Source organism: Podarcis liolepis (assembly GCF_965112155.1).
Source record: "Podarcis liolepis genome assembly, chromosome: 2".
Taxonomy (NCBI): Eukaryota; Metazoa; Chordata; class Lepidosauria; order Squamata; family Lacertidae; genus Podarcis; species Podarcis liolepis.
In genome coordinates, this window is record NC_139555.1 from 57,907,242 (window position 1) to 57,931,079 (window position 23,838).

Consider the following 23,838-nt stretch of genomic DNA (forward strand, 5'->3'; position numbering starts at 1 on the left):
ATCTATGTATATTGGAAGGGGAGAAATAAGAATGCCTGGTGGCAGAAGGGAGTTGGGAGTCCAACCATATCTAGAGGGCCTCAGCTTCTCCAACCCTGTGCTTCTGCCTCCATCTTTCCTGCGCCTGTGTGGTGTAGTGGTTAAGAGCAGTGGACTCGTAATCTGGTGAACCGGGTTCACGTCTCTGCTCCTCCACATGCAGCTGCTGGGTGACTTTGGGCCAGTCACACTTCTTTGAAGTCTCTCAGCCCCACTCACCTCACAGAGTGTTTGTTGTGGGGGAGGAAGGGAAAGGAGATTGTTAGCCACTCAAGTCCAAACTCTTCTTTTCTTCTTCTTCTTTGCTTCCCCTCTTTCTATGGATCTCAGAGGCCCTTGTGCTCTGTATGCCTCCCTCCTTGCTAGCTAAACACAACATCCAAAAACGTGTTTCTCCTAAACTATTAACCTCTGATCTCTTTCTCCCCCTCCACTTTTTGCACTTCTTTAAATTGTAGTAGGCAAGATAGTAGTGGGAAAATATGGTTTATATTATTGTCATCATATTAAATAGTGTTGGTTTCAGGATATGAGGGCCCTGAGCCATGCAGCCATCAGTAAGCCGCCTAAACCCTGAAGAGGCAGCACATAAAAACTGAGAATTCTCTTAATGCTGCATCAGATCTTTTTGGATACTCTTTGCAAAGTGGGAAAGGTAGTTCTGTCTGGGCAGTGGCCTCCTCCCCGTTGGGCTTGAGCCCCCGGCAAATGCCCAACATCTGGAGCTGGCCGAAGGAATCAAAATGCAACAACTGCTAATGAGGTGCGACTCCAATATATTCAGTTTCTTGTTTGATTGAAACTTAGCATATTAAGGGTCTGTTTCATAACTAGTAATTTATCTGTTTACACTGTGGAGACACTTTAGTTTGAGGGTTTGCGCTCCCTGTTTAGAAGTTCATGGTAATACCCACTTTCCTATCATCTGTCTCCAGGTGCTTGCAGTGTGAAATAGGCAGGAAAGCTGCGAGGTAATAAGCAGTGGTTTCTTTTTAATTTATATGAGCTTGCACTAGATTTATGGTCATCAGAAAAAAGGCCCTCAAGAGAAATTAAAATGCACAGAGAGAAGAGACTCGCAGCTAATAATAATAAGAACCACACCCATATTTGTCTTAGAGCTCTTAATTATATCAATGCAAATAAACACGTATTCTCTCTTGGGTGATATGTCATACTTAACTTTTGTTTGACATGATCATACACTTACCTAGCGAGAGATTAATATTGCTCCATCCATCTTGATCACGGCTTGCCCCAACATCATGTGCCGCGTTTGCTTTTGGCTCATGCTGACTCTGCATTTGCCAGGTTCACATTGCTAGGTCCTGTTTGCTTCCATTGCCTCTTCTGATCTCATCCATGGAAGGTGACAAAAGCCCAGGATTTAAAGAAAGCAAATACTGCCCAAATGTCAGCTGATAGCTGAACTGAAGCAAATACTTCAAATTTGATAGTTCCCTTCCCTTTCTGAAATGTGTGCCAAAGATCTTGGGGGTTTAGGAGGCTGTCTGAGTGAACCCAGCATCATCCAAGCTTTTTTGAACTCTACAGTTCATTGATTTGCCTTCATTCTATCATATATTTATCAAATTTGTATCCCACCTCTCCTCCAAGGAATTCATACGTGGCTCTCCATTTCCATATTACCCTCACAACAACCCTTTGAGGTACTTTGGGCTAGGAGTTGGCGACTGGCCCAACTTCACACCCAATGAGTTTTGTGGCAGAAGATGGAGATTCGAACCCTGGTCTCTTGGGTCATGAACTCGACACTCTAACCACTACACCACTCTGCCTCTCCCTGTTTCTAATGGTCCTGCCAGGCCAACACTTCTTTGCTTTAAATTTGAGAGACAACTGGGAAAGGAAGTTGCAGTTTGCAACTGTACTTCCTGTCTGCCCCCCCCCCAAAAAAAACAACACAACATATGTGAGAGCTTATATCTCATTAAAAGAGGTTCATCCAAGCTGTTTTCGTTGATGCATGCCTGGTTGGCAGCGTTGAAATTTTAAATTTTTTAAGAGAGGGCTTCCCACACCCTCCTTGGGACTTGTTAATGCACATGAACATGCAATTATGGGGCATGTGCCCATCAATGAGCCCTGTATACATTTAGGGAAGTTTTTAATGTTTGATGTTTTACCACTTTTTATTATTACTAATAATAATATTCTGTTGGGAGCTGCCCAGAGCGGCTGAGGAGGCCTAGCCAGATGAGCGGGTATAAATAAAACTTATTATTATTATTATTATTATTATTATTATTATTATTATTAGCCAACTCTGTGAGCCGCTTTTCCACCCCAGAGTGCAGCTGCAGTGTTTAAAAGTCTGTAGTTGGCTGGGCAGGGCTGTGTGCATGCATCTTCCCTGTAGACTCAGCACTCTGCAAACGCAGTTTGTGCTCCATTGTCAGGTAGTTCTACATCCCAACTTCCTGCACAAGCGCAGCATATCACCAAATTTACATAGGCGGCTGTCTTATTCCAAGTCGGACCACTGGTCCAGCTTGCTCAGTATTGCCTACACCAACAGGCGAAGAGGGGTCTCTCCAAGGTCTACCTGGAGGTGCTGGGAACCAAACCAGAGACCTGCATGCAAGCAGATGCTCTACCACGGAGCTATGGCCCTTCGGCTCCTGTGCATCATTCTCTTCCTATCAGCTGCATGCCAACATGGGTGGTAGTTTCACAGCATGTGAGCCTAGAGCAAGAGTAGGAAGATCTCTGGTGCTTGGAGGCTACTGTGCAAGAAACATATAGTTAGCCTTAAAGAACAGGGTACTTCTGAGCACTTTCTGAGCCTAGGAATTTGTTTTCAGTGCCAGAACTGAACCAGGTTCACATTCCCTTTTGCGGAGAAGTCCACCCACACGGTTAGCTTCCTTTACTTCAGCAGCCGGATTTAGGTGGCAAAAGTCAGGTTGCTGTTAAATAATTGAGAGTCAGAAATCCTTGCTCCAGTGATTGCAAATCACCCAGAGATCTGCTCAGGGTCCCCCAGAATTTCTGAACTCAAATCTTTTCCTCCATGCAGATATGCAACTAGCTTAGCCTGGAATCATCCAGCTAAATGTAAAATGAGGATTTTGCATATCATTTCCTCAAGTGTTTTAGCCAGATGGTTTTCTTCTAGGATGTTTCCTTTCAACTTTTTCACCATTCCCTATTTAGACTCATTTATAAATAGCCTGCTCTGGGAACTGGCAGAGAGTAGGAGTTGGGCAACAACCTGGCCCCATTCTCTGTTGTTTTTATTTTTATGCCACTGGAGGGAGCCTGTTTGCAGGTAATAGATGGCCCTCTGCTCAGCTTCACCTGTTTGCTTTTCATTTTTGAGAGACACATCTACCTTGTATCATCTAGTTTGGCCAACATATTACCCTTTAAGTGTTCACCTTAAAATGCCCGTGAAGTAGTGGTGTATTGCTTGGGATCCCAAATCCTCATCCCAGGGATAAGAGGAGAGGTGATCAAAGAGATCCTCTAGACTGGTCTTATATTTGGGGTATATTATTCTATGTGTTGATTACAGTAGATTTATTATGCTTTCCTTGTTCTGCAATTCCGTCCAATTATTGCTGTCTGGAAGGGACCGTATAGCAAAAGTGGGATTTAAAAAAAGAAACCCAGAATATTCATGCTATGGAAAGTTATTTCAGCAAGAAGTTACAGGATATGCACTGATTGAAAATGAAGCATCATCATCGTTGTTGTTGTTGTTGTTGTTGTTGTTGTTAATTTTTTATACCCCATCCATCTGACTGGGTTGCCCGAACTACTCTGTGTGGCTTCCAACATAATATTACTCCCCCAGAACTTTTGCAGACGTTTGTGTATGGCCATCCCAACATGAATGTGCAATTAAAAGGATATCTGGCGGGGCCCATAGGTCAAGTGGCCACATGCAAGAAGTTTTGCATGGGAGAACTCTACATATGTTCAGTTGTCCAACTCTACATAGAGTGGTGCCCCGCAAGACGAATGCCTCGCAAGACGAAAAACTCACTAGACGAAAGGGTTTTGCGGTTTTTGAGCTGCTTCGCAAGACGAATTTCCCTATGGGCTTGCTTCACAAGACGAAAACGTCTTGCAAGTTTGTTTCCTTTTTCTTAACACCGTTAATACAGTTGCGACTTGACTTCGAGGAGCAACTCATAGAACGCGGTGTGGTAGCCTTTTTTGAGGTTTTTGGTGATTTTTGAAGCTTTTCCAAAACTTCTGACACCGTGCTTCGCAAGACAAAAAATTCGCTAGACGAAAAAACTCGCGGAACGAATTAATTTCGTCTTGCGAGGCACCACTGTATGTTCAGTTGAAGCTTCTCAGCTAGCAGAGTTGGGAAAGACTACAGAGTGAAATGTGGGACAAAGGGGACAAAATTCAATGGCATTTACTCCCCTGTATGCATGCATAGGATTGCCACCTTGTACTCAGGTTTCTTGAGCAAGTTGCTTTGTTGCTGAGACTCGCCACTTTATCGTCTGTGGCTTTGGGGAGCTGCTTTGTTGCAGCGGCAAAACATCAGTGAATGCCCATTTTGCAATGGCACCCATGGCAATTTCTCATATATTGGAGAATCCAATTTCTCATATATTGGAGAATCCACAGCCATAACAAGGTTGGGGGACCCTGAGTTAAAGTATTTAACCTGGAAGGACTGAGTGTTCTGCCTCAGAGCAACAAGACCAGTGATGTGGGCTGGCTGAATATAAGGAAGTCAGTTCGTGAAAGTGACTGCCTGACTTCTGGGCACTGCATGTTTCCCTCCCCTGTTAAATGAACAGTCCATGGGAAGGCTTAGGAGTAGACTAGGCCCAGGCCCAAATGTGCTTATTGTGATATGCTGGAAGCCAGGAAGCAGCTGCTTTGGGAATCTCTCTGCCACCCTGCCCACACTGACTGTTAAGCTCTATCCCTGAAGGGAGGAGGAGGAGAAGGAAGAATTTAGGTCAGCTTGCCGTCATATGACTTGTCAGACAGGAAATGAATTCACTCCCACACTTAGGAGCTTTTCTACCTTTACGCAGAGTACAAGGAGTTGCATTTAAACGTTTGCAGGTCTAAAACAGCAACCCCACCAGCAGCTATGAATCGCAAGCCAGCTTTGTTCACAAAGCTTGTGATGGCAACTCATGAGAAAGCAAAGGATGACACATATTCCGTGAATGAACCAATGAAAGGACTGAGTGGCGTTTCTTTAATAATTGCTGAGGAAAACAACAAACACGTGCAAAGGAGCCAACTATTTGCCCCAAAGTTGATGGACGTTGCCATTCAAGTAGTGTGCATGCACTGCATCATGTGATTGATTGATTGATTGATTGATTGATTGATTGATTGATTGGATTTATATACTGCCTTTCAGCATAAGATCTCAGGGCAGTTCACAGAATAAAATACAGGATAAAAAGCAAGTAAATAAGTAAAACAAAACAGCAAAATATTAACCCCCACTTCCCACAGGCACATTTTAAAGGCTGCAGAATATTAATCGGTCAAAGGCAAACACTTACCTGTTCTTCCCATGTATTTTATTCAAGTTGCCACCCCTGGACATAGGGGTGAAATAACGGGGTTGTATCTAACTCTGTCCATGTGCATGTTGAACAGACTTCTGCATGTGTGATGAGACTTCACCTTCCTTTCCTTCCCCCTGCAGCTCTCTACACACCCTCAAATCGGTTCTGTAACCCATGGGGATGTTCCAGCCAGATTTTGAGGGTTCATAGGGGGCTGCAGGGAGGAAGAGAGGAAGACTAAAGTTCAACAGCCTTAGCAGACGTCTGCTCATGTGATGTTGGATTCTGCTCACTGAAAACGCCTTAAAAGGCTTCCTTAATTAATGCATGGTCTCTTGCTCTTGTGTTGCTATAGCTACTTTTCTAATTTCCTTTCCTAATAGCTCTCCATTGACGCATCTTATTTGAAGACATTTCTGTTAGGCTGCTGCTTTGTGTTTTGTTTTTATTTTTTGTAAGTAAAGAAATATTAAAGTCCCAAAATGTAGAGTTTTATTAAGAACAAATATAAGGGCATCATTTCCCAGTACTCTTTCTATATGTTATTAAAAAGTGATGTTCACTAAAAGGGTTGGTCAGCAGAAGACTTTCCAAGTCTTCTGGAGATAAAACAACCTGATGGAAAATGTGCCAAGCACAGCAGAGGGTGGGGGAATCAACATGGATTCACAATCCACAGGGAGATCCTGCACATGAACTGCAGCTGTGCATGGCCACACTTGATCCAATTTAAATAAAAAGTGCAGGTTTCCCCTAGGAAAGGAGTGGGGCAAGGGGGAAAGCGCTCTAACCTGTGCTTTCTAGGCATGGGACAAGTGGGAGTGTGGATGAGCCCTTAATGCCTCCTTCACCTCCTTCTAGAATGGGAGCAGGCAGTGACATTGAGGAGGCTGCAGGGGAGATCAGCAAAAATTCTACTTTTCCATTAGCAAAAGCTTCTGCTGGATCAAAAGCCCTTCCCAGAAGTGCACCGCTGGATGTGGCCCACTTGAGGTTTGGTGTGTGTTTTGGCCCCTCCTAAGTATCTGCAGGATTTTCAAGAGGCTTCATGGTGTGTGAAGACTAAGCAGGGATGACCTGCTAGCTGGCTACAACTATTCTGTCTGTAAACCCATAGTACTGTTACTATTTTTCAGAACAGATGTGACCCAAAATAGTAAATACCCAATGGTTAAAAAAAGAAAATAAATGTAGGTCTGCTTCCTCCCTCCAAGGCCTTCAAAATTCATCTGCCATTTTGTGACTCGAGGCGCTTTTAGTTTCCCAGGTTCCTTTTCAGCTGCACAAAGGGCTTGTTTTAATCAGCCGGGTTGGGGTGCTGTTCTCTGTATAGGCTCTCTGCTAGGTTGTTTTTCTATCTGCTTCCTGATGTGCTTTGTGTACGTATTTGGTGCATTGTTTCAGTGCTCCCCGCAGCTGCTCTTTTAACGCTTTCCCCCTTGCTCTTCAGTCTTCTTCAGGCTCTTCGTCCCGTGATCACACAAAGTTTAACTCAGGGCCCCTGGAATTCAGCAGCACCTCGGGGCCGGTTTCTGCGGCAAGGGTAAGCGAATTCTGCAGCGAATGTCCTTCTGCATTACGGCAGTGAGAGTCTGTAACCATCTGCCACTCATGCATCCACCTAACCCAGCGTTGGCTGCAGAATTCCAGGAGCCCTGAGCTTTTCCATGGCCATAGAATTGCTCATTGGCTGTGGAATTTGTTGAGTTGAAGGGGAACAATCAGTGGGCTATGTGGGCTTGTGGCGAGCTTGTGCATCAGTGAAGCGAGTGGACGCTTCATGACAGCACTTTCCTTTTTTTAGACAAATAGGTCGCTAATGTCTCATCAGCTTCAAAAACAAAACCATTGCCCTTGGGATCATGGTTTCGTGAAAACCCTTGCACAGAACTGAACAAATAAATGGAGGGTTTGCAGGTTGGACAGTGTGGCTTTCCTTTAAAAGCAGTAAAAACAATGCATCCATGACCTGGAACATATTGGCCTTGCACAGGGTCAAAGGTGACCACCAAGAAATACATTTTTTTTGAAGTGGCAATTTCATTTTGAACACAATCAGCCTTCTGAGCTGCAAATGCTGTGGACATTATTTTATTTAAATTTGAATCGGGTGTAGCAAAGTAGACAAAGGATGGGTTGTTTGCATCCCACAAGGAAACAATGCAGACTCTACTGATTTGATGTGTCATCGCACAAATATATTTTTTTAATAACAATGGGGTTGCTCTTTCTGGATCCAACCAACAAAGGTCCATCTGGTCCAGCAGACAGAGCCTTCCAGGAAACCCACAAGCAAGGCATGAAGGTAGTGCCCGTCCCCTTGTTTGTCCCCAGCATCTGGTAATGATCATGGGTTGTGAAGGTTTGTGTGTCTTGCACATACATATTGCCTCTCTTAAGATACTACTGTCCATGCCAGGATTTTGTCTTACCTGTGGCTTTTGCTAGTCAGCTTGTGCGCTAAGGTGACAGCCCATGCATTCTAACCCCCTTCCTTAACTGAATTCCATTCCTACGCGGCGTGTACATGGATAAGCCACCTTGGCTTTTTGCCTCAGCCAAACTGAAAGGGAGGAAGCCTTGAGGGGCTCTCCAGAAGTCTATCCATAGGTCTTCTGCCTTCCCCCCATCCTAGTAACTTATTCAGGCTGTCAGAGTCATGCATGTTTTGTAGCCCACCCTATCCCCAGGGAGAGCAATAGTAAACAGAGCAATTGTGTTAATCCAAAAAGGCTAATGGGAGAGGCTGGTACTGGTTCCCCTCTCGCCTACTGGTAGTTGATGCTTTCTAGTGGAAGCAGCTGGTAAAGCAGCTAGAAATCTGGCTTTTGGTTCTTCTTGGTAACTGGTGGCAGGAGGACCTGAGCTTTTCTTAGGGGAAGGGTCGTGGCTCAGTGGCAGAGCACCTTCTTTGAATGCAGGCGGTCCCAGATTCAATCCCTGGCAACTCTAGGTAGGGCTGGGAGAGACCTCCTGTCTCAAATCCTGCAGAGCTGCTGAGTCAGTGCAGACAGTCTGACTCAGTACTGTATAAGGCAGCTTCCTATGTTCCCACAGGAGAAATAGCTTGATGTGCCGTCTTCCTTGACTGCTGCCAACAGTCAAGGCCTCCTTAAGCCTGTTATTTGGTGCAGGACATCAAGCTCTGACTTGGCTTTTTATCTTCCGCTTCTCCTGCGCAAAGAATGAGGGGCGCAATTTGCAACAGAGAAGCTCTGGAAGGAGGAAGGTGTTTAACTTTCCACTAGTCTGTTTTCCTCTGCAACTCAGCAAGCTGCTTTTGCCCTGTCCAGTGTTTCTGCTGCAAACAGAAATGGGAGAAAGCAGCTGCAGCTAAGGGGCAGCTGAAGAAGATAGCTGGCAAGGAAGGAAAGGGTGAAGTGCTCTTCTCCTGCCCAAAGCTCCTCTGTTGCAAATGGTGCCCTCTAGCCCAGTTTGCAGAGGAGAAGCAGCTGTTGGGCTTTCAGGTTAGAGCACAATGTGCCGTACCGTCTTTAGAACTCGAGGCCAGTGGAGGAGCACATAAAAAATCAAATGCAAGTAGAAAGCTCGTACATCAGAGAGAACACTTGGCTAGAACCTTGTTCCTTGTCATGCTAGCTTTCCATGTGCCGCAACATTCGATGTAGGGAAGCATTCAGATATGCAAAACCCCACGGCCATTCCAATGGGAAATGTCCATAAGGATACCACCACTAGCTGTCTTAGAATGTTGGAGTTGATTTTTCAGCATTGGAGAGGCAGTCCAAAAACTGTATGTGGCAACTCAAGAGTTTCTCAAAACCATACACATGGATTTAAAACATGTTTCCATCTTACAGCCGACACTGGCACAGAGCTTGTAAGACAGTAACTGCCACCAGCATTATGTTTTAATTGTAGTGTTGGGCAGCTGCGTAATAATGTAGGCCTCCCAATGCAAGCAAAATCAATACTATGTGGAGAGGAGTGTAAGGAAAGACAATCTGGTTTGATTTTGCCTGCTTTCATCAGCGAAGCGGTTTTTGTGCCTCGCTAATGACAAACATGTTTAAACACTGTTTGAACTTAAAATGGAAAAGGCTTTGTTGTGCTCCATGTTTGCAATCTCGTCTCTGGAAGTGAAAACAAAAAAGCTGCAGTCCTCAACATGTTTACAACAGCGAGTGTGTCCTCTTGAGGGACTTCCTTCTGAATGAAATAGGACTGGAACTGGGCTGTCCAAGCTTGCAAATACTATGCACTTTTCAAGCTGCTAGTGAGTGCAGTTTCTGTACCCAAGAAAAATCTGAGACTAGCATGAAGACATCACAAATGCTGGTGCTAGAAAGATGTGAATAATGAAAAACAGACCTTAGGTTGATCTCACTTTTATTTGTAATAGTTACTTTGACATTATTCTTCATTCAAGGAAAGTTGCTTTGGTGACCAAAGCTCATTTTTAACTATGATGTTCCATGTGCTGTTCCTGAAATACGGTCCAATTTCTCCCCCCGCTTAAAAGACATTTTAAAAAGAGACATTTTTCATTGAGAAAGTAACTGTGTGCAGGCTGCAAGCCTGCTGAAAATGAGATCACTGTCCACTTTATTCCACCCATGCACAGCAACCTTTTGCTGGAAATACATTCCTTCATGTATGCACAAAATGCAGCTGGTCTTTGTTCAGATGGCTGGTGTGTGTGCATAAAGAAAGTTAGGTTTGCTCCTTAAACCAGGTCATTGCACCGTGGTGGCAGCACACTTTTTTCTGACACTTTGGGACACAGGAAAGACTGTGGCACAATCCTCATCTATGAGCTCAATATATCTTAGCTGTGGGGAAGAGTGGCAGTCTATCTGGTATTTCAAAATGTAAGCCAGAGACAATCTATGTGCAGGTAGGCATGAAAAGGGGACTGGATTCATACCAATTTGTTCCAGCTATGGTCAGGGACCATAATATCTGAGAGAAGTATTTTATCAGAGACAATGAGCAAGAGTGCAGTTTGGGATTTTTGTGTGTGTGTGTGTGTGTGTGTGTGTGTACTGTAAAGGATGGCATGAAAATTTAATGAATAAACTACCAGTATGGTGGGGCAGTGCCATTTATGAGGAGGGTCCCTGGCCTCCCCATGCTCTCTATTTTGACCTCTTTTTATATTTGCAATCTGCCTTTATAAGGTAAAGGTAAAGGTACCCCTGCCCGTACGGGCCAGTCTTGCCAGACTCTGGGGTTGTGCGCCCATCTCGCTTAAGAGGCCGGGGGCCAGCGCTGTCCAAAGACACTTCCGGGTCACATGGCCAGCGTGACAAGCTGCATCTGGCAAGCCAGCGCAGCACATGGAAACGCCGTTTGCCTTCCCGCTAGTAAGCGGTCCCTATTTATCTACTTGCACCCGGGGGTGCTTTCGAACTGCTAGGTTAGCAGACGCTGGGACCGAGCAACTGGAGCGCACCCCGCCGCGGGGATTCGAACCGCCGACCTGACGATCGGCAAGTCCTAGGCGCTGAGGTTTTACTCACAGCGCCACCCGCATCCCTACAAATCTGCCTTTAGCATATGTTAATTTCAGCCACAGCATAAATCACATGAATTGTTGATGTAAAAAGTAGCCATAATAAATAGCTAACCAGTCTTGGGGGGGGGGGGAGAGTTCCCAAGTAACATCCAATACTAGCTGATGTTGGGAAGGGTGGGTGTATGTATGTATGTATGTGTACACACAGAGAGAGGTTTCTTGCTTTTAACTGTAATCGTAGCTTTTCCTTCTTTTACATCTATAGGTCCCAGGGGCTCCTCTCCCAAATCAGCTAAACTGTTGCTTGCAAAATGTAGGTCTGGAAATGGCAGACTGTCAAAAGCTCTACCAAGCTGGTGCCACTCTCAGCCAGCTGGGCAGAATGCTGCAGTATGAGTTAATGAGGGGTTACTTCTGAATTAAGAATTCAAAGCAATAGGTGGATCCATCTCATTTGTGGTTTTCTTTCAGTGTGAAGAAGCATTTGTGTAAAAATGATGTACCTTTTAAACAACATGTCCCTGACTGCCTGTAGAGCATATTTTGACCACTAGGGGGAGGGTGCTACCTGCAATTGCCAATTGCACACCATACAAGGGGTCTAGATTAGCAAGAATCCATCATGATCAGAAATGAAGCAGGCAGTTTGGAAGGGATGAAAGTAGGAGCCTTGGCCACAACCCCCTAATTCCCTCTGGAAACATATGCCTGTATTTGTTCACTTATGATTTGTGTTCTCCCCCCTCCCTTTTCTCTCTCTCTTTGATTCTAGGGGAAAAAGAAAAGACGAACAAGAGAAAAGCAGCAAGACTCCAACTCAGGTAAATCCACTGGCGCAAACTCCAGTACATTATCTGGTAACCAACGCTTTGTTTATGTTGGTAGGGGATTAGTTGAGGCAGCTGAACAATAGCTATAATCTTCCTTTGGATTTGCATCTGTGGCTTAATGTGACTGGGGTAATCCATATCTATGCTAATACTACCTCCATTTCATCTGTAGACTGGGTTGCTATCTGTGCTTATAAACTTTAATCTGTGTTTCATTTTCATATGAGACCTAACTGCTATTTCTTCTAGCTTTGCTGCTATCTGCAATTGTCTCTCCTGTCTGCTCTCCTCTGACATTAGCCTCAGAGAAAAGGAATACTATTCAGCTCATTCCTAGTTGCATTTTGACACATCAAATTTAGCCCCCTCCTCTTGCCATTAACTTTTATGGTTGTTACCGTTGTAGTTTCCCAATCACCTAGTTCTCTGCAAAGATGCAGAAAGCAAAAGGTCTTTAAAATGCAATACAGTAGCAAATTCTTAACCTGTTATCCAAGAAGGGACTATTTTGCCATAAACTAGATTTCTAGGGCAGGCAGAATCCTAACCCACAGAGTCTTACACATCATATCTTTGGGAGCTATCAGGCTAAAACATCTCATCAGCGCAAGCATTTCCACTTGTGAAATACAAACCCCCACCCCCATGCACACTCTCCCCAAATCTGCTCCATAGGATTGAGGGGAACTCCTAGAACAAAGTTAGGGGGAGCACAGAGTGGGAGAAAGACCAACTGCACAAGCAGTGCTTTGGATAGAAGAGGAGATGGTAAGGGAACAGCTAGCTACAGATAGAACAGGTGAGGTCCCTGTGGACTAGAGGTGGGCAAATGTTGGCCCCCATCTTCAAAAAGTGGGAAAAAGAAGGCCCGGGTAACTACTAACCAGTCAACTTGACATACCAGGAATGTCCTAGAACAGATAATTTAACAGTCTGTGAGCACTTAGAAAAGAATGCGGGGATTACTAAGACCCAGCATGGATTTCTCAAAAGCAAGTCATGCAATACTAATCTTTTTTCTTTTTTTAAATGGAGTTACAAGCTTGGTGGATAAGGGGAATGCTGTGGAAACAGCGTATCTTGATTTCAGCAAGGCTTTTGACTAAGTCCCCCATGATATTCTTGCGGGGAAGCCGGTAAGATGTGGGTTGGGTGAGGTAGCTGTTAGGTGGATTTGTAGCTGGTTGATTGACCGAACCCAAAGAGTTCTCACTCATGGTTCCTCATCATTCTGGGAAAAGAGGACAAGTGGGGTGCTGCACTTGTCCTGGGCTTGTCGATGTTCAACATCTTTATAAATGACTTGGATGAAGGAATAGAGGGGTTGTTTGTCAAATTTGCAAATGACACCAAACTGGGAGGGGTAGCTAATGCCACTGTTCTCCCAGTCACTGCATTCTTGGACCTCCCGTGTGAGGTTAGTTTTGGTATTTGCCTAAACCTGCTTTGTTTCCTGAAGAGATGCTGCTTCCAGCAGAAACTGGGTTGATGTGGCCTGTTTAGTTTTGTCTCCAGCTGCTAAATTGATGCTGCATCTTTTCTTCTTCCTCTGCCTCCTGCTCTTGCTGCTGTTTGTGCCTCTGCCTTGCCCATTCTCCACCACGCATGCTCCTTCCTCAGATCCTGCTTCTCCTAAGAAATGCAGAGCTCGCTTTGGTCTCAACCAACAAATGGACTGGTGTGGACCGTGCAGGTGTGTATTGGATATCTTTGCTTTCTTAGCTTGTTGCTTACCATGCCGGTTGTTCTTTGCTGTGCAAATTTTATTTTTCATGCCCCTTTTCTGCAGCTGCCCTTGCCCCTAACACTACTAATGGCGCTCCTTATGGCCTGCCTAGGTTTTCCATGGATTTAAACTGTTTATGAGTGATGCTTCCAAAAGCTTTCTACTTCTGAGATGGGAAAGTACAATGCCGGGGAGGGGGGGGGGGAATCTTAACCATGCAATCCTATGTATGTCTACTCAGAAGCAAGTTTCTTCCAGTGCAGACAGATGTCTGTTTTTTTTACATAACAGGAAGGGTCAAAGTTGGCATTCATTTCTCCCTTGTAGCATGGACTCCACATACCTTCACACTTGCAAGATCTTCCTTTATGGGTATCACACTGGCAAGGTCTGGATGACCACATAGCCGGGAATCTGGAGTTGGGAATTTCCTGCACTGACGGAGGTTTAGATTAGATCACCTGTTGAGATGCTTTCCAATATTGTGGTTTTCAGCCCTTCAAAATAAGTTTTTCTAGATTTATAAATCACAAGGTCCAAAAACCTGCTCTCAACAACCTTCCCATGTGCCTTTGTGCCATCACCATCATCCATTTTCTCTCATTAAAGGGTGGAGTCCTGTTCTCTTATCAGGAGACTTCAGTGAAGAGAAAATTGGTTGTCTGAAGAGGGCCAGTATAGAAGGGGCATTGCAGCCACTGTGTATCCAGTTCTTTGCTGTTCACACCTACCCACAGAACACAGCATTTGTTACAGGAAGAACTGGTAGTCTCCAGCCACTATCTAATAAAAGTTGGTGATCCAGTTATTCTCATTAACCATTAAGTGGCTTGTCATCTTTTACTAGCAGGCTCTGTATTGAATTTCAGCCTAAAATTATGCAAAGCAATTTAAAAGGTCAACTCACAAGACTAGACTTCTGATTCCCACCCAGCAGCATAACTAATGCCAGTCTTAATAGCTTTCCTTTCAAAATGCAAGAAAATGATTTGCATTAATTAATGAACACTCCCTTTGCTTTTGTGCAGCACTGATTAGTCCAGAAGCAAATGAGCTGGGGCCTTCCTTACACCACCAGCAGAGTATTAGGGTCAAGGGGACATATTCCTTATATATGTTGTAAGCCGCACAGAGTGGCTAGGGAAACCTATCCAGATGGGCGGGTATAAATAATCAGTGGCGTAGCGTGGGGGGTGCCAGGGGTGCCGACCGCACCGGGCGCAACATCTGGGGGGGGGCGCGAGTCCAGAGGGAAGGGACAAGTTGCTTCCTCCGCCGGGCTCCCCGCCGCCAGCCTTGCGCCCTAGCGCGCACGCCCCCCGCCGTCGCTGTGGCTGCGCTCCGCTCACTGCTCGCAGGAGGAGCAGCCGCTGCAGCAGCGCCGACGCCGCCACCGACGCCTGGCCGGGCACGGGCAGCCTCTGCACCCTGCCGACGCCGCCATCCCCTCGGCCCAGCCACAGGCGGCGGCTGCTTCTGCCTCCATCCTCCTCCGGGCAAGCAGCGTTGTTTGCGCGGCAACTCGCAGGTTAGGGGTTGGGGGGGCGCAAATTACTTGCCTTGCCCCGGGTTAGGGGGCGCAAATTACTTGCATTGCCCCGGGTGCTGACAACTCACGCTACGCCGCTGTAAATAATAAAATTATTATTAATAGTTATTTGCAGGCCATGGCCACCTCTGTGCAAGTCTGCTATATTTTATTCATATAGCAGACCACAGGGTAGCTGGTGATAGGGAAGACAGGTTTGGAGTATGGGATATACCTGCACCAATGGGCCTAGTTTGAGGGCTTCTATGCAACAGGGAACAGAAAGCAGGGCTCTCTGCACACATATGACACCTGCTGTTGGCTGGTCTCATAATATTTGGTTGCTGGTTTTAGTACCTAGGCTAACTGATTTGTGATGTGTACATACACATGCACGCACAGAGAGACTTTTTTCACATTATCACGCTGGTGCTCCACCCTAGAGATATGTAGAACTGCAACAATTGGTAAGAGTGATTTGTGACTTGATCATCTATGCAATTCAAGTGGGGCATGTTTACATGCAAATATTCTGTCAAGAGATGGAGTGGGGTAAATAGACAAAAATAATCAATAGCATTTATTCCTTCCCATTCATATTCCTTGACCCCCATACATTTTACTTAATTTCCCCTCTCCCCAGTTCTGTCATTGTCTTTGAGGGCCACATCCCTTTGGGAAGGTCATTCTGGAATGACCATTTGACCCATCTTTCTAACAAAGCAGCACACTATTTCATGCAAGCAAGATAAGAAGCTGATGTGCGCAGTAGCTTTCCAACTTCTTCAGTCATGGAAAATCCTCACGCTGCATTCACATGGCATTTTGCAAGTGATGGCAAATACAATTGATCACACCAAACTTTTCACATCTGCAATTTTTCCATTTCTTTGCTGCTACTCGTAAGCAGAACGCTTAGAACCTGCTGATCTCCCTTTACAAGTATGCTGATGCCACAGAAGACTAATCTGCTTCCACTTTTGTCCACTCTGAAACAGGCTGCAGCACCATAGTTACACTGCCACCCAGTGGTAAACACTGCAAATTGTCGGTGTATTTTAGAAAAATGCTTCTGATGCAAGAGTGTGCAGCAGAGAGCTGACAAGAATAAACATGTATTTCCCCCACCACTCATCCAGCCTTTGCTGTGTGCTGCAGAGAAATGACTGTAATGACTGCTGTCACTCTATCATTTTAAGAATATGACCCTGTAAATTCACCCTTTATTTACAGATAACTCTCTTCACTGTTCTTAGGAGGAAAAAGAAGTGCATTCGGTACCTACAAGGAGAAGGACGCTGTGCCAGCCCAGTTTCTTCCGATGGAAGTGCTATAGATTCCCCTCCCTCCCCCTTGGATGTGCTGCAGTGCATATCCACTGCTTTTACTTCAGACAAGCTTGCTGCCCCTGCTGATTTCACACACCAAAACCAAGCCAGTCCTTTCCCTGCATCTACGTGTATCAAAACTGCTACAAGCACATCAGGACTCACTTCTAAATGCTCAGCAGTGTCTCAAACATCTGTAGCACCCAGCGAATCCTCAGGGTACAGTGTCCTATCAATAGGAACGTAGTACTCATGCAGCAGTGACCAGCAAGGCCGGCAAATTCATCAGGCACTTTGATGAGTGGTTTCACTACCTGTGGAAGCTGCCAGAGACAAGCCTACCATGCCATCAAATGGCAGTCTCAAAGTCAGGAGAAAGCTGTCAATAATTGGAAAACATTGGAGCACTGAAAGTGCTTTTTATAATGTAAGTAAGGACACACGGTGTCTCTCTTCAGAAGTAGGAACAAGGACATAAAACTCCGTTCTGGTCAGTAACTTGAGAATTTCTTTGTCTACCAAACCAGCTAAAACTGAAATAGGACATCCAGATTTTTAAAAGTAGCTAAGCGGTGCTAAATGTTAGGCATTCTTTTCTTTCTTACCGTTCAAAGATTTGCATTTCAATCATAGTCCTCTTGTAGATATGACACTGGTATGCCAAAGCAGCTGAAAGAACAGTGTGGTTTTGTTTTACACAAGCCTAGTTGCTTGACAGGGGCAATGTAAAGTAGCTGACCTGTCTGGCATGAGAATATATGGAATAAATTATTATACCTCATCTTGTGAGGGGAAATGTTGATTCCAGGTGAAAGTATTCTTAATACATTTTGGAGGAGATACCCACTGCTTGAAAACGAATACTTATCAAATGATAAAGGAAGCATGCACTGGCTCCTTTAAAGTTTTAACTGTCAAGTATTATTTTCTTGTCACTACCTTTAAACAATAAGTTACAATTCTTTTATTGCCCCATTTCTATTCACTATATACACTCTGGAAAACGGATCTTTCTGCAGGGTTTTTGGTTTTGTTTCTGTACAAACTTAGTGTGCATTTATTATGGCCATGCTTTGCTTTTATCACAGGCATCTTTCACTTTCTAAACAATAATGTTGTATTTTTGAACATCTCCCTAACGGCATATTGTAGCTTTTGTAAATTACAGCAATGGATTGCAGCTGCAAAAAAAAAAAAAAAAGCGGCATTCTACTGCATTCCAAACAAAAAACAAAAATATTTTCTGCTATGACACTGAGCTCTGCAATGTGCATTAACTACGTAAAATTCATAAATGCTTATTTTGCATGATTTATTCTGTATCTGCTAGTCATTGGGACAGGCCAAGGAGTGATAAAAGGCACTGAAAAGCTAGACACATACAGCATCACTATAAATTTTACTAAGCACATTTTTGGTCTTCTAAAAACTTACCGAGACTAAGCCACCACACATTGTTAAGCCTTTGCTGACAGCCATTAAGGACTAGAAAAGTATGCAGGGATCCTGATGTTGCTGAATTTTCTCACTCTGTACTAAACACTGTTACACAGATCATGGAATATATTACGAATTTAGCAATGTAAGCCCTGCTTGTTAGAAATAGTATGCGATACAATTTCTGTCAGAGAGCCGTAAAACCTAGTCCCATTGCATTAGTTGCTCAAACACCTCAGCCTATTGTGCAATCTTTAATTTAAAAAATGATATTTGGGAGCTATGTGCTCCCTGCCCCCATTGCATTCCCAGTGCTAGGCAAAGATGGCTGCTTATTAGCCCTAATACCAGTCAAGCAACATCCTGTGTGTTATTTTTCTTGGAGGACCCAAACACACACAGAATGCCATGTGTATTAAAATACTGCAGAAAGGAACAGTGGCCTCTTGGAGAAAGGATTGGAAAATGCATACTATGGAATAGCTAAAATTTGCAGGTGGTATTATTCTCTCACTTTGCAATGAGTCCTATGTCCTTCACAGTTATACTTCAGCAAGTTTTAATATAAACCCACTTGTATACAAGGGGCATGCAAGCACCTACTCCAGTGTGTGGACACAAAGCTGAACCACACAAGAGATGCTCCCCATTCAACTCAAAAGCATCAAATGAAGCTGAAAAGGTATGTAGCCTCAGGCAGGAGTGACAAATATAATGAAGGCAAACCTTAAACTCATGTTCACTTTTCCTCCTGTAACTTCTTCTCTAGCCTGACCAAACTGGCACCATTACTGATATCATGGGCAGAAAGTTGCCAAAACGATTTAACCATTTGGTAAAACTGAATCCAAACATAAAAGATTTCTTGCCAAAATAAACGACTTCCAGATACTCAACATATGGGCCAGATTCAACTAACTAGTCCCACTAGCGGAAGTCTACACTGAGAATTCAACTAGCATAATGGTGATATATGATTACAGCCTTAAAAACCTAGGTCACATGAGTCATATTCACATTAACCTCACTAAAATACTGTTGTTCCCATTTTTTTTTTTAGCAAACCTGTCTTTGCTGTTTGAAAAAAAAGTGCGCACTAACACAACCAGGAAGTCTCTTCTTTTCACCTGCAGCATTTTGAACACAAAGCACAGTATTGGAATTATTGCAGCGGTATAACCAGAATGCACCGTTTTAATATCCAATCTATTTTTGTATTTAAAGCAAATACGTAAAGGCCTAAACTATTTTTCTACATATTGGAATAAGCTCTACAGTATATAAAGCTTGTTTGCACTAGTATACCCCCTCCCTTTTTCTTTTTCTTTTTTTGCAGTATTCCAAAACCTATTCCTAGACAATCTTTAAAAATGTTGCTTAATTGTAGTGGAACTTTGCAAGCACAAGTACACTGGCACAAAGAGGCACACATCTAAAAAGCCCTTGTGTGTTATGTGGTAATGTGGACATGTTCCATTTATATAACTGAAATATTCTCGATTTCCTCCCATCTCTGCACCCTGAATTAATTTCACTCTCAATTTTTCTGAGATCAATATAGTATGTATATGAGAGTATATTTTCTGGTTAAATATTTATATACCACACACAATCATGATTTCTTATTTTTAAAAAATGTTAAGGTTTTCCTGTTATTTTTTAATATACAAAATATGTGCACACCACTGCCCTTACTGTACTGGCAAAGCCTTTCCTCTTGTACATACATGCATGCGTATACACACACAACATAGGCTAAAATCATCATTAGTTAAAAGCTGGTATGTTCCTACCCAACTACTAAAGGAGAAACTGTGAAATCTAAGGCCCAAATCTAGGTAGCAGCTGCATTACACTCAGTTGTATTACTTGAAGAAAAAAAGTTACTTGAAAATATGATTTTGCAGCAAAGGCACAAAATCTCAAACGGTTTGCAATATGGGGGAGTCATATTTGGGGGAGTCCTCTTATCCCTGAGAAAAAGTGTGTCATCCTTATCTAGTGAAAAGATCTGTGAACCTCATGAGGCATCTGTTATCATGAGCTTTTTAATCAGTGAAAGAGCTGGACAGGCTTTTCCTCCAATATCTGTAAGAGAATGTATCAGAAAATTTAAATATCTTTTATAAAGACAGTGGCTGCAGCAGATGACCACGCTGGGATTATTTTCAATGGTTCCTCCAATTCAAAGCAGTGTTTGCTTCTCCAAATTTGGGGAAAATATATCCAACATTTTGCTTTGGAAACAAATTTAAAATAGGAGATATTCTACCAATGCAAAAAGGATTTACCAGTTTGCAACTGCAGTCAGTGCAATTTTCTTGTAAGAAACTTTCTTTTGTACACGTAATAAATACTCTACACTTGTCCTGAATTTTCCCCACAACATGGCAGGGAAGTGGTAGAGAAGATGTATGTGAAAGGCCACCTAGCAATTTGATATTAGAAATATATTCAACAATACATACCTCGGATTTAGACTTAAATTTGGTGTGGATTAAGGAGTGCACCCCTGCTGAAACACATTGACAATTCCACTTTTCATTCAGCCGCAAACAGCATACATATTTCAAGCCTTCATCATATGCTAGTCCTTTTCTTTTTTTCATAAAACAAATACAAATAAATACATTAAATGTAAGTTATTGTGTCCCAGTTTGGGGAGTGGTTCAACAATGGCATTTTCTATGTTTTTAACGCTTCTCATTTTTATATGTAAGCTGCCTTGAGCCCTGTCGGGAAAAGGTCTATAAAGAAATATATCAGAAGGAGGAAGGGTAGATTGGATTTCATATTTCTTGCATTGCTTTCATTCGAGCAACCTGAGAACTGAACGAAAGGTAGCAGTAGGGAAGATAGAGAGTCCTATCTCACAAGTCAATTTAATGACTGTGCAAAAGAACTAGTGCCACATTTCTCTCCTTCCAGAAAAAAATCTGTCCCATCTACTCTGAAATTCTGTGTAGTCCCCTTGCCTATGCAACAACAGCCCAAGCAGATTTGCATCTCAGTATACGTACAGATTCAGGGCCATTAGGTGTACATAGCTACTTAATAAAAATGGAGCTGAATGTGTTGATAAGCATGCAGATTAACATTTATGAAACTAGGAACAACTGCATTGTTTTTAGCAACTGTTTACAATGATGGATTACCAAAAGGCACAAACTATCCATATTCCATACAGCAAGTAACAGATTCCCAAAAAAGTCACTTAAATGCCAAAAAGTAGATCTTTAGAAATGCTATATGAAGTCTTGTGTGTCAATACAATTTATATGTTTTTTTAATGAAAGCTTTACCCTTCATGTTTTATTCTTGAGTCTATAATTCATATATGACAATTTCAGTTCTTTAATCACATATTTGATTTCCTGAAGCCTGTTTGAATGTACAAGTCATGGAAAGACCACTTCAACAAATCATTTAAAACCACTGTATGTATGTAGCAGGAAAAAAATTCTGCAGCAGCTCTCTCAGCTATCATCTGTTGTAATTTTTTTTTTACTTTGAGCTTGTATTTTTTGGCTTATGTTCAAGATTTGTTTATGGCTTTATAAATAAAGTAATCTACCAGATTGCCCATTCAAAAACAGGCAACTGGAGACTATAATTCTACAAAATGGACTGTTATGTGCTCCCTTGCTTGGTATACCTTCTCTATCTTGCCCAGATGTATCACTGCTCTCTAAGTATGGGATCAGACTGAGTAAAGAAAGTCAGCCTACAACGATGCATGGTCTCGTTAAGGGGGCAAACACACAATTGCTTAACAATGGTGATGTAGACCTTTTTCAGCAGTAGTAATTAAGGATTGCATCCAACTAAGTCATCGCATGAGTGGAATCTCTCCTCCCTGCCGCCACACATGCCCTTCAAACTGTCTCTGGGGAAGTGCAGAGACATTCTTTTGCACAAGTGGAAATTGTTCTACCCATGCAATGAGTTAGCTGAATTAAATTCCTGGAACTTAATTTAAAACAACAGTATGCCAAGGCATTATCCTTAAGAGCAATATGTGTTAACAGCCACAATCCAAAGTCCACAAAATAATAATGTTAAGCACACCTCTTATGACCAAAGTTGCAACTATTTTAATGTGACTATTTCACAGTATTCACCTTCTCAGGTTAAGCTAGAAAACAAACCCCACACACTACTCTTTCTCAAAGTGCAGGCTACCCAGCATATTCAGAACTGTGCCCTTCTAGCCTTGCAGAATGCTTTCAGCAGGCAGTATACCAAATAGATCATCTTCAGTCAACAGCAAGTAGACTTTTTTCTACTTCAAATATCACAAGAGTACAAAGGGCATTCTTTAGCCTGCTGGAGCAAATTTATTGTTTGCTCCATAACCATCCGAAAGTACTTTGCATGGCCAGGCTTTTAGATGCTCTCTGACCCACACTGGCATCAAAGTTCTTCACAACCAAAGAGAAGGCGGCAACACTAACTGGAACTAGAAACACTGAAAATGTCTGGCTTAATCCCACTCTCTGCACAACAGAGTCCTTTAGAGGTTAAAGGGAGATGCTGCCAACATGTCAAAGGCAGGTTTTCTATCATCTTACCTTCTTGACTCTCTGGTTAGTCAATTCTTTACCCCTCCCCTCCAATGTTTACAGATAACAATGCAGAGAAGTAGCTCACTTCTTTAATGAGACAACAGTGAAGGGATAGAAGGTACTCACTGCATTGCGTATTATAGGATAATTTCAAAGAGACACAACCTGGATAGGGGATTAGTTGTGGCCTTTGCTCTCAAATTCTGAAGGGAGAGTATAAGTGCTGGAACGTTTGACATTATCCCCTGCTAGAAGACAACAAGTGTGTTTGAAACCCTCACTGGGAATTCTGATAACTGCCCAATTCTTGCGCTTCTGGGTTCAAGATCTCCCTTCCACCACAACTATCTGGATGACAAGAGCAGTGACCTTGCCAGAAACTCTAGGCGAATGAGAAGTGTCAAGTATTTCCCTGACCCCAGTCCCTGTCTGACATATTTTCCCCTTGCCATGCTCACAAGACCCAGGGTTAACCTTAACCTGGAACTGCTGGTTCTTTCCAAAACCCATGCATCTTGAGCAACATCATCATGAGCCATGGGAACATTTGAGTTCCTTCCTTCCCATAGACTTCCACAAAAGACAACCATCCCCACCCTGAGGTAGATCCCAGTAATTAGAAATGGTAGAATATTGGACTTTTTCATGCAATCCAGTGCTGGACTCATTGGTTGAGCAAGTAGAATTGGAGACTTGATCCTGGAAAATGAAAAGTGAGCATATGCAGTTTGATTACTTTAAAAGACACAGGGTTATAGGCATAGAAGACTAGGAACGGAGATGTTTTGATAAACCACTGGGGTTGGGTTTAAGCAAGAAGACTACTTGAAGAATATTTCAGCATTCATGTACTGGTAACTGAAGCCCATCTTTTGCAGCCCCTTTCCCCCTCCCCCTCCCGACTGTTTCTTCTGAAGATAGCAGCTGGCACTATCAAGTATACAATCATTTCATGTTAACAGCTTGTGAAGTTGTGGAGCAATATGCACATTGGTTGCTATGCATGTTTCAATTTTAACTGCCTCATTTAACTCCAGGTATCTTATTCTGTATAGAACATTCAAAGGTCACCACTGATCTTTGAAGTATATTTATTAGGGTTTTGTTCTATTCTAGTGTGTATACAGAAAATGGAATGCAATACAAGCCAAGGGGATGCCTCAATGCTTAGTACATATGAACATCCTAATTCCTACAGGGGAACTGTAGAAACTGGAAAAAAGAAACAGTCTTACTTGCAAGTGGTTTTTTCCTAAACAACCATCAAATGGCACAACATCAGTATCATACTGCGTATGCACAGTGACAAGTCACTGCAATCTGACTTCATGTACAACACTGCAGACTAAGACTTTCACAGAACAATAAGAATTTTTTTTAA

At 43.1% G+C, this 23,838-nt stretch overlaps 1 protein-coding gene and 1 long non-coding RNA gene across 24 annotated transcripts in view; one reads left to right on the forward strand and one right to left on the reverse strand.

Moving 5' to 3' along the window:
* Positions 1-21,515, forward strand: part of TCF7 (transcription factor 7) — a 117,921-nt gene extending 96,406 nt beyond the window's left edge. For 4 of the 23 annotated variants that reach the window (XM_083488148.1, XM_083488144.1, XM_083488133.1 and 1 more), the window contains 4 exons: positions 7,015-7,107; positions 11,816-11,864; positions 13,494-13,566; positions 16,384-21,515. In XM_083488148.1, the coding sequence (XP_083344274.1) occupies positions 7,015-7,107; positions 11,816-11,864; positions 13,494-13,566; positions 16,384-16,702 (534 nt within the window). In that variant the 3' untranslated portion in view covers positions 16,703-21,515. Of the gene's footprint in view, positions 1-7,014; positions 7,108-11,815; positions 13,836-16,360 lie in introns of those variants that run through there. The other 19 variants (XR_014522208.1, XR_014522210.1, XR_014522211.1 and 16 more) reach the window with 13 other exon arrangements.
* On the reverse strand, positions 9,898-11,817 carry LOC310699763. Its single transcript, XR_014522224.1, has 2 exons — positions 11,076-11,817; positions 9,898-10,696 (listed from the first exon to the last, which is right to left on the reverse strand). It is a non-coding gene; the product is annotated as an uncharacterized lncRNA (long non-coding RNA).
* Positions 21,516-23,838: the final 2,323 nt, after the last annotated feature.